General features: G+C 34.5%; 1 protein-coding gene across 1 annotated transcript; it reads left to right on the plus strand.

The window, feature by feature from the left end:
* Positions 1-3,790: 3,790 nt before the first annotated feature.
* LOC117319859 (low-density lipoprotein receptor-related protein 5-like) lies at positions 3,791-9,020 on the plus strand (the record flags this gene model as incomplete). Its single annotated transcript, XM_033874574.1, has 5 exons — positions 3,791-4,214; positions 4,933-5,188; positions 6,722-6,875; positions 8,012-8,122; positions 8,766-9,020. Coding segments are annotated over 5 exons (1,200 nt in total), but the record flags the coding sequence as incomplete, so codon positions are not given.
* Between the last annotated feature and the right edge of the window lie 2,709 nt (positions 9,021-11,729).

An 11,729-nucleotide genomic window follows, 5' to 3' on the forward strand; every position in this document is an offset into this window, starting at 1 on the left:
AAAGGGAACTCTATATACTGTCAACTGTTTATCATATTAACGGTTCTAGATGTTAACTCTATATACTGCCAACTGTTTATCATATTAACGGTTCTAGATGTTAAATCTATATACTGCCAACTGTTTGTCGTATTAACGGTTCTAGATGTTAACTCTATATACTGCCAACTGTTTACCATATTTGGTTCTATAAAAACTCTATACACTGTCAACTGTTTATCGTATTAACGGTTCTAGATGTTAACTCTAAACTGCCAACTGTTTGTCGTATTAACGGTTCTAAATGTTAACTCTATATACTGCCAACTGTTTGTCGTATTAGCGGTTCTAGATGTTAACTCTATATACTGCCAACTGTTTACCATATTAACGTTCTATGTTTACTCTAAATACTGCCAAATTATTATCATATTAACGTTCTATGTTTACTCTTTATACTGCCAAATTATTATCATATTTACGGTTCTAGATGTTAACTCTATATACTGCCAAATGTTTATCATATAAACGGATATCCACTGGTTGCCATATCAACTGTGTAAGGTTTATCGTATTAACTGTTGACTATTAACTCTATACACTGCCAACTATTTACCAATAAGCATAAAAATGTTTATCATATAAATGGTTTACTGTTAACTCTATATACTGCCAACTGTTTACCAATGAACATGAAAATGTTTATCATATAAATGGTTTACTGTTAATTCTATATACTGCCCACTGTTTACCAATAAACATGAAAATGTTTATCATATAAATGGTTTACTGTTAATTCTATATACTGCCCACTGTTTACCATATTAACTGGTTGATGTTTACAATACTAACTTTAACTCAGGATTCGGAACAAAACACCACAATTTTCAATAGCGAGTTTGCGTACCGTATATATGGATGCATGTATAATTCATCATAAACAATGCAAACTTTATCTATTTTACTACAATTGCGAAGCAAGCTATATCAGTTTATATCAATAACGCTTGTTTGTCCGGATTAAAGCGTCTGGGGGAGTCTTACTGTGGAAAAAACCTTTGTGGGGCAGATGATACAATAGGTTTTCTCATCCGATCGTGGAATCGAACTCCGGTCGCCTAGGTGAAAGGCATATATGTTACGATCAAACATAGTCTAAATATATATGTCTACTCTACCAGATGCAAAACAATATTCAGTTTACCCTGTTAAAGCCGGTATTCACGTATACAATTTTATATATCTAGACACACTATGTTTTATACACATACCTGAAACCTGAACAAATGTTGGTTAATCTACCTGTAAAGGCATTCAGAGAAAAGTCACAGACCACAAACTACATATAAACAGTATCAACCGCCAAATCAGAAATATCTTTTCAACAATGTTAACAACCAGTGTTTGAAACATGTAGACTTTACGTCAGTAAAAGGCTTCCAGTTTATTTTGAAAGTAATAATACCGGCGTAATCTATAATGAAGTGTGGTAACGTTTTAATCAGTGCGTATCAACATAATACGTATTATAATAATTGTAGACCAACTCATCGCTTATTCGTAGGCATTCAGGAAGTGTTGAGTTGAATTGCTTTTTTTTATGATTTTTTTTTCTTTTTAATATGTAATACTGTATAGATACAAGCTTTTCGCATATTCATTATGGCGCCAAATATCCGAACCCGTAATCGTCACCCATCTATTATTTATTCAGCTATGTACACCAAACACGGAATAAAATACCAGTGCTAGAACATCCAAAATAAATATCGAATATGCCTACTATAGTTTTGTTCTCTCCAACACTAAACATCATTATCAATCACAAGCGCCTAGATCTGGGTAGTATTAAAAGATAAAGTTGGGTTTGGGGATGATATTTTTTCTATAAATACTTGCCAGAAATATATGTCCGTGCACCAAGAAATATTTTCCATATCAATATTGCTGACATCAGAAGGGACTTCGTGCAATTACGTTACTGTAAGCACGCAGGTGTCTACGGGCGGTACGATATTTTGAGAAAAATCATGTGAGATACTGCATTTACACAGAAATCATAACATTTTTAGATTGATAAAAGTTTTGCTTAAAAAAGTTCAAAATAAATCCAAATATAACTTTATGTTTTAGGCTACATTGTTACTTTGACGATTGCCTATATCATATGATATCCTGTTCCGACACGTCTGACCACAGCAAGATCTCGACTAGGTACCGCATCTGTTGGAAGACATTTTATCGGTGGTAGAAATACAATAATTGGTCGACTTGAAGAATGATTTTTGTTTGCAGAATCCATCACTTTGGTATGGAATAAAAAATACAATGCTTTTTACACGCTCGTTTTTCGTCTATGTATTAACTGACGAAACGAGTACCTGTGTATGTAGCCTTAGCCCCGCCTATACAAATATCATTCAATGTATATATACACTGTGCTCAACTGACAAACCTCGGCGACTGGCACACCTAAGCTGACTACCTATTAGACTGCTGATACCGTCAACGATCTGATATTCACCGCTTTAATATAGAACATTGCTAACCTCGGCTATCGATTGTAACAGAGAATTTCCCGATGTTTCAGTATTTTCAACCAATCACAAAAAAGATTTGTCGATCATCGGGCTTAACTACGTCAATAATTGCTACCATCCAAGGAAGCACTAGAAATGCTTTGCCAGCCATATTGTGGGGCTTTGCGCTTGGATATAAATAGTATGTTTACTTTTATTGGCTCGCTGGCATACTTTAAACGCAGCGATAGGTTACCTGTTGTCTGTAATGTCCATTCGTAGAGGTAGATCAAATTTTAACTCTCATAGATAAAGAAAAGACATAACTAAGCGAGCTTCTTCATACCCTTCTATCTCCATCGTTACTTTAACTGCTTACTAATAAATAATGATGTTGGTAGGTCTGATAGGCTTTTGGGAAGCTTATACTTGTTGTAATGATATGTGACTGTGATTATGAAATGTTCTGATTGACAAAACGCAATGCTCACCGCACAATAATACACCAGAAGGTTGAAATTGCTTTTTATTTCAGTTGCCTTGTACCCTAAAATACTATCAAGAGAAAAGCCATTTGTTATTTCTTAAATTCATATATCACACAGTAAAGAAACAAAGACAAAAAACTTACACATAAAGTAATAACTGATATTTTTGTATTAGTTATATAATATGACAATTGTCAACTTAAGATACCGGTTAAAGTCGGGGTTGATCAACCCTGGTGGGAAAATCATGTCGTCCGATGACATCGATAATAATGAAATTCTAGGTTTGATAAATTCTGGTGTTAATCTCAACCAAATTGTATACTGTTGTATTGATTTATACATGCATTCTTAGGTTGTTTTGTTATTTCCTTGTTGACATTGCTAATGCAATTTTAAGTGCACAATAAATAATTGAATTGGATTGAGTTAAAGAGATCCTAACAATTTTGTATTGATCGGTGGTCGATGGAGTAACTATGGTGATATCATACGCGATATCTCACCTTCGCTAAATGTTAGGGAAGTCACTATATTGGAAGTAAGTAATGTTAACTGTTGCAATCTCGGACAATCAGATTGTATTCTAGCGTTTCAGGCCATCCAGTATACAAATACCATGGACTGGTCAAACAACATACGCGGAGATTGATTTAGTAATTGACAGTAGCCTAATGTTTCTTCAAAGCGTTGACTATCTTTGATACATTCCGAAGATTTCTTCATGCATTATTCTCAGCCTCGATATGTTGCATAAAAATTGAATAGTTTAAGAAAACATTTTACTTAAACATTTCTTTGTAGAATCGTCCATCCTCGTATCTGTTGAGGGCACTTCCCTTAGTGGAATATACATTTACAAGGGCGATAGTACCAGCGTCACGAAGACATCTCCATATAATTTCACCAGCTTGGGATCAAGTAATGTTCAGATCAGGAGCATGGATGTTAATGTAGCCAATGGATCCATCTACTTCTTTGACAGAATTTCTCGATGCATATATCGTTTGCATTCAGTCAATGTCGAAAATGTCCACTGCGGAATTTCAAGCTCAGTATTCACCTCGATAGCGTATGATTGGGTAAGTGGAAACATGTACTGGACAGACGGCTTGTTTAACTGGATAGCGGTCCAGCCTGTTGATGCAACTGACAAGAGCATGTTCAGAGTCATAATCCAGGATGATATAGAAAATCCAAGAGCCATTGCTGTGGATGGTGTAGCAGGGTAAATATTGTAGCAGGATATATCAATAATACTACTTTGAACGCAGTGTTGTTTATTGTCCTTAACACAACAAAATTGAATGTACGGGTTTAGGGTAAATTTCTCTGTTGAATATTAATTTCATATGTCGTTGGAAACTCTGAATTTGTTGTCCCTGGATAACCACATTGTAGATAACAACAATTTAGACGAATCCTAGAATGACGGAAGTATGGTACTCTATAACATGACTCGTTCGTTGTGTATGATCTTTAGTGGTCCTCGATGTTGCTATGGAACAACAGATATGAACACAATGAATGATGGCTGATTACGGCTATCTCGTTTTGGCGTTTTTGTGATGGCGTGTTTTGCGTTCTCCAGCTACACCATCCCGAGATAAGAAATAAATTGTCGTCTATTTGCCTCTTTAAACCACAACGAGCCAACACGCCAAAGCCACAATTTACCGCAAAAACACGCCAACGCGAATGACCGTAATCAGCCACCAGAGTTGTATGCATTATAGTTATAATTGTTGCATTGTCTAACCATGTGCACCTACGAAATAATTTTAAAGCTCCAAACGACGACAGAAAGTACAGACTTACATTTCATGTTTTGCAGTAACTTATCATACAATTCGTTTATTTAAGGCTCTCGCGTACCAAACTCAACATTATACCATTGATACAAAAACAATGAAGAAATCAAAAATGTATTTAAACATTTTTTTCAGATATGTTTTTTGGTTTGATATATCACCATCTGGCTACCGGATAGAACGATCATTGCTTGATGGAACCTCCCGAACCCCAATCATCACTACTAGCTTGTTGAACGTACAAGATATTGAAATAGACCCGATCGCCAGGAGGCTTTACTGGACAGACGACTGGAGATATGCCATTGAATTTTCACTGTATGACGGAACGGACCGTAAAGTTTTGTACAAACAGTTGAATATCAACTTTCGATCCATTACAGTAGATACGGTAATTATTGTTCATATGTAGCCTGTAAGGTATGCTGCATACGCAGTGACCTCACTCTGGATAAGGAAATGTTTGAGAAAAGCTACTTATGCTCTTTGTATGTTCTCAACAATTGGATGACGTCACAGCAACAATTCAGTGACGTTACTGCAATAATACAATGACGTCACGTCAACAGTGTTTTGTATTGACATAACGTCTATATTAGATACATAAGATTTACGTTTCTATGATATTCCAATATTCACATTTATTTCCAGTTACCAGCTTGACCACATGATTTCGTCTTGAAATTACTCTCAAATACAGCGCTGATAATATCACTTGGCAGTTTTGAAAACGAGGCAGTCAGTTTGTTAACAGTAACACATAATGTATGAGGAGACACAGTATTGAAAACCCTGTTTTTCGACAACAGATTTGATCATTGTTGTGGAAGCTCTTATTTGATTGCTCAAAGTCATTTCAGAATTACGAAAAAGTTATATTCATTCCCAGAATTTAACCAAATCATGTGTGTTAATAGCTGGAAGTTCTTACCATAGATACACGTTTGTCTCGTCTCTCAATACACACTTATAGGCAGGTCTAAACTGCAATACATGTTGAACCCGAGCAAAATTTTAGGGATTTCTTTTGACCATCTTTCCATCATTGCGCGCATGCGTTATCATACATGACACAAACAATTTGCATATCCAGAGTGTTGATCAAAAGCGAGTGATTTCTCTTTGATAATTATTAATTAATATATATATGGCATAATGCTAAATGACAGTCCAAAATGTTAAACGGTGATGTCGCTTCAACACTTGAGCTGTTGATGAACCTAGTGCATACCATTACTCAAAATCATTGCTGATCAACAAATGTAATTAGGTAAGATTTTTAGATAAAAATAATGAACTACCGTCCAAATTTGTAATTTCTTAATTCGTCAAGAAAGGAGAAAACATTCCAATTTAGTTCCAATTTACGACCTCTTTGTAAACGACAGAATAGTTTCAAAGAGATATGCAGTACATCATGTTTATTACCACAATAGAATGCGATAATCAAGTGCACTTGGCAGCTTTACCGACCAAATGTCTATGTCGTCCCTCCTGCCGGTCGAATAACTTTGTTAAGAACTAGTGAATATACCAGAAAAACTACTTTGGGTACTAAACAGCTGAATCCACATCTAAAAATGTGTAGAACTTACTGGGAAAAGAGTAACAGGCTTATTTAAATATACAGTGATTTTCTTGGTTTTCAAAATGCAAGTGCAACATAAACCCTCATGCAGAATTACTGTTTATCGTCACAAAACTCTGTCATTAATAAACGATTTAGATATGCATTGATTTCATTAAATAAATGATATTTTCGAATATCCTTATTACAGTAACTAAATATTGTGAACTTTATGAAAAGTTAACATTGAAATACATATTAGCAACAATTGATAAATGTCGTACATACACCAATATCACTTTACATGAACTAATTCTTAAATATGAAAAACATTTTTTGTTCTGTATTTTGTTTCAGAATCATGTGTGTACGACTCTCTATAGCATTGATGGGTGGTATTGTTTTTCCAAATCAACCGGAAGCATTACTTTTTCTCGCTCCAGCGAGTTTTCTTTAACGGACCCAGTCATAATTACCATTTCTAAGGAAGATATGAGGCCTCGTGTGACTGGTATGTTTCATTTGATAGTGTTATTAAGAATACAGCTATATTGATCACAGTACAACTACGACAGGAAATTCAAATATTTACATTCAGATCACCAACACATAGTCCATATGATACATTGTACAAGTAGATATATAACATAGTAGCATAAATGATGAAGGAGACAACGCTATGACCTCACGATCTACGGCACCCAATTCACTAGTTCTTACTTAACAACAAAGTTATTCGATTAACCATACTGACAAATTGTTTATTATTATAAATACCTGAATCACATTTTATACATGGATGAGAATTGTACACCTATTATACATATTCATCACAGTACAACATACATAGGCCGAACGGCGGTGGCTACGTCGCTCAAAGGATTGCCCGCATCCTTACATGCTTGATAAATTATCATTTCGAAAAACTGCTGAAATGTGTAGGAAAACGAAAGTTTTTTTAACATGTGTTCTTTAGATCATGCGCAGGTATGAGGTAAGATATATGCAACACAGGGACCGCGGTGGCCGAGTGGTTAAGGTGTCCCGACACTTGTTCACTAGTCCTCCACCTCTGGGTTGCGAGTTTGAAACCTACGTGGGGCAGTTGCCAGGTACTGGCCGTAGGCCGGTGGTTTTTCCTCGGGTACTCCGGCTTTCCTCCACCTCCAAAACCTGGCACGTCCTTAAATGATCCTGGCTGTTAATAGGACGTTAAACAAAAAACAAACAAACCAAATATGCAACACAAAAACGGTGATGATTGATCGCCGGTATGTTCCAAAATTGGCAAAACAGTTGCAGTTCGACGATAATGTATACCGCAGGTTTTATGAATGTTCCCATGGCCAACATGTGATGTAGCGTGCATTTTTTCCTCATGTACAAAGTTCCTCTGTGATGGTTCCCAGCAGTATACATTATCGCCGAACTGCAATTGTTTTGCCGATTTTGGAACATAATGCACTGGGAGTACAACGGCGGTCACCAATCCAAGAGCTGACTAGCTATTCGACTATGCAGCTTATATGCCCATATTCATGTACCATCACAGAGGAACTTTCTGCAAAGTTCAAATGTTAACATAAAATGACTGATATTATTAAATGACAATCTTGATTTTCCGAAGCACATTGGTTTTATTTATAGGTAGTTGCTCGACATTGGGATGTGAACACTTTTGTGTAAATCTCCAACCAAGTGGTAAATGTATGTGTAAGGAGGGATACACGCTGGATACAGACGGATTACACTGTACAGGTAACAAACCTTTTAGTAGTGGTGCTGTTTTTTATGGTAGATGTGAACCTCTTATTTGTTTTAAACCGTGATCTCGCATTAATACATCCAGATAATTTAATATTGATTTTATATTGCTAACAGTTTATGAACATAGGGATACATATAATTCAATGTTTTTTTTTTTTTTATATAATTTCGAAAATACGCTCACATGTGTAGTTATCTGATACTTCACCATCAATCATTCCTAACTCCTGTTCATATCTCTCGAAAACATGTCGTGATCTCACTTCTTTACTAGATCTCCTTTGTAAGACATGGAATATTAATGTAATCGTGATCTTACGTCAACTTCTTTCTGACGCTATGAAAAATATAAGATATATAACTTGTGATTTATGGGACATGTTTTATATTTAGCGGTAGTCTTATTTTAGTGCCTTTCAAGTTGGTAACATTCCGCTAAAGTATCACTACGCTAATTATACTCTCTAGATGTATAAATTCTTTATTTCTCTTATCCGGTTTAATTTGTTAAAGCGCGAACGTTCGCAGTGTCTCTTTCATGGAAATATAGATATTCTAGAGCGTTGGATGATCTGCACTAAAATTTCTTGTATACGGCTGATATTTGATGCCAAGACAACTACCTTCATTCTAGAAAACCATCCGCTTTATAGTAAAGCATTTGTGGTTTCCAACGACACCCACATATGTATGATGAGTTTCCGTGCAGTATCAGGCTACAATGATCCTCTTCGATGCGTTGGTAACGTTGTACAAGGTTGTCAGCTTCTGACTGTCGACACCAGTAACAAACTTATCTACTACGTGGACACGACATCAAACTTCATCAGAGAGTACAATATGGCTACAGACACAAGCCGCCAGATCACAACAGCCAATACTGTGTCCGGTAAACATATAGTAAAATATCTAAATATATCACTGTGGGTCATATATAACCGTTAAAATAACAAGTGTTTCAAATATGTTTTTTCTCCGACAAAAGACTAATTATGATCTGTTAAAACAAGAAAAGGCTGTTGTATATTTTTAAACAACACCAAGCGTTACATAATTTACACTATTCACACCCTCCACAACTCTTTTTCTTTCAATCTTTTACTTCAGTGATTAACTAATTAGTTCAATCACAAAGTGGACCAAGCGCTTTTAGACGTTATATTTAAGAAGATATTCGTTTAGATTTGTTTATTTGATAATTATTGTATTTTGTTCAGCCTATTCTTGATTCATTACGTAAGAATAAAGCTATTGTTTATGATGTCACTGATGATTATACCAATGACTTGTCGCGTACACTGCATCTTCAAATTCTTAAAAAGATATACCGATTAAAATATGTCATTGCAAATTAGTCCGTCTGCTGAAGCAAGTGTCGTGTTTAATCTCAAAAGTTGCAAACGAAATACTTAATGTTTAAAAATCTTACTTATTAATTACGCATAAATATTCCATATTTACTTTTTGTAGGGATGGTTTCATTTATTGGACCCTTTACACCAAAAAACCCCAAAAAAAATATTTAAAAACCAACCCAAAGAAAAACCCTTTTTTTAAATACCGAAAAAAAAATCTAAATTTAACGTTTTTTTTTAAAATTTTAAAAAATTTTTATTTTAAAAAAAAAAAATTTTTTAAGGGTTTAAAAAAAACAAAAAAACCTTTTTAAAACCCCCTTTTTTTAAAAAATTTAAAAAAAAAAAATTTTTTTTTTCCCCCTTTTTTAAAAAAAAACCTTTTTTTTTTTTTTTTTTTTCATGGAAAAAAAAAGTTAAAAAAATGGCCGGGTTTTTTTTTTTTCCTTTTAAAAAAAAAATTGTTTTTTTTTGGGGTTTTTTTTTTTTTTTTTTTGGGAAACCAAAATAACTTAAATTTTTTTTTTCTTTTTTTTTTTAAAGGGAAAAATTTTTTTTAATCAAAAAATTATCCAAAAACTTTCTTTAATGATTTTTTTCCCCTGAAAAAAAACCCTTTAAAATTTTTTTCCCTTTTTAAAGTCCCCCTGCCCTAGGGGGTTTTTTTTAACCCAAAATTTAAACAAAAAAAAATATTTTTTCTTTTTTCCGAAAAACTACCCCCCTCCCCCCCCTTTTTTTTTCTTTTTTCCCTTCCCCTTTGGGCCCCCCTTCTTCTGGAAATTTAAAATTCCCCCCCCCCTTTTCCCCTCCAAGCCCCTTTTCCCCCCCCCCCCCCCTTTCCCCCTCCCCAAAACCCCCAAAACTTTTTTTCTTTTTTTCAAACCCCAATTTTTGGGTTTTTTTTTAAACAAGGGAAAAGGGCTTTTTTTTTTAAAACCCCCCCAGATTTCCTTCGGGTTTTTTAAAATTTTAAAAATTTTTTTCCAAAATTTTTTTAAATTTTTTTTATACATTTTAAATCTGTCAGCAAAGCACTTAAAAAAAATTTTCTCCCCCACTTTTTTCCCTTTTTTACCTCCAAATTTTTGGGGAAATCAAAAAATAAATAATTTTAGTATTTTAAACTTATTTGATATAAAAATTTTTTTAAAATTGAAGTATGAAAAAAACCTTTTTAAAAACCTTTTTTTTTTGGGGGGGAAACAAATTTTAATAAAAAATTTTATAAAGGGCCCGGGGTAGAATGAAATTCTTTTCCCACATCAAAACCCTCCTTTAAAAATTTTTATGTTTCAAAAGGGCAGTTACCCTTTTTTTTTTTTTTTCATTTTATGTTAATTTTTTTTCAATTTTAAATTTAATTTTAAATTTTCCCCTAACCCTAATTTCCTGTGTATAACCCCCCCGTTTTTTTACGATTTGGCATTAAAAAATCTTTCCGTGGACACCCGTAAAAGCGGGTTTCTGACAAAATGCCCGAAAAAAACAACAAAAAAAACAAACAAAAAAAAATGCGGGCTTACGATCCCTTTTTTTTAAAAACCAAAAGCTTTCGTTGTTTCCCTTTTGTAAATTTTTCTGAATTCGTCCCCAGATAGTATTTAACATTACCTTTTCTTGGATAATCAAATCAAAAAAAAACCCACAAGGCAATCTATAATGCTTAAATGGGTTTATGATTCGAAAATACAGATCAACTGTAGAGCTAAACAAGGGGTTTTTCCCTGAGTGAAAAATTACATTCCCCAAAGAAAGGTTTTTCCTTGGCCCCCACACCATTCTGGTGTGGGCCAAGCGCACACATATGAAAAGTGGAATTCCCCGACTCGTTTGGTGTCCCCCCTAAGATTTTGGTGGGGAAACCCAATAAAAATTTTTGCGTTAAAAACACCTACCTTTCATATATGGTAAACCAGATGTTTTTTTTTTTAACCCCCCCAAAAACCAATTTTAAAAAGGCCCAAACGGTATTAATTTTTCCCCCCGTATAGACTCTCTTTTACATGGACCCCGGGCCCCGAGGAAACTGGGCCCAGTCATAACGTTGCAGATAAATGCGAGCTATAACCCGCAGTGGGCTATTAAAAACGTCAAATCATAAAACCCAGATTTTCGGTTGTGAAAAGGGCATTTTTAACGGAAAAACACAAAAAAAACAGAAAAAATTACGGTAAACCCTGGCAAAAAAACATAAAAACGGGGAAATTATAAAAATTGTATACTTTTTTTGGTAATTTTTT

Source organism: Pecten maximus, unplaced genomic scaffold, assembly GCF_902652985.1.
Source record: "Pecten maximus unplaced genomic scaffold, xPecMax1.1, whole genome shotgun sequence".
Classification (NCBI taxonomy): domain Eukaryota; kingdom Metazoa; phylum Mollusca; class Bivalvia; order Pectinida; family Pectinidae; genus Pecten; species Pecten maximus.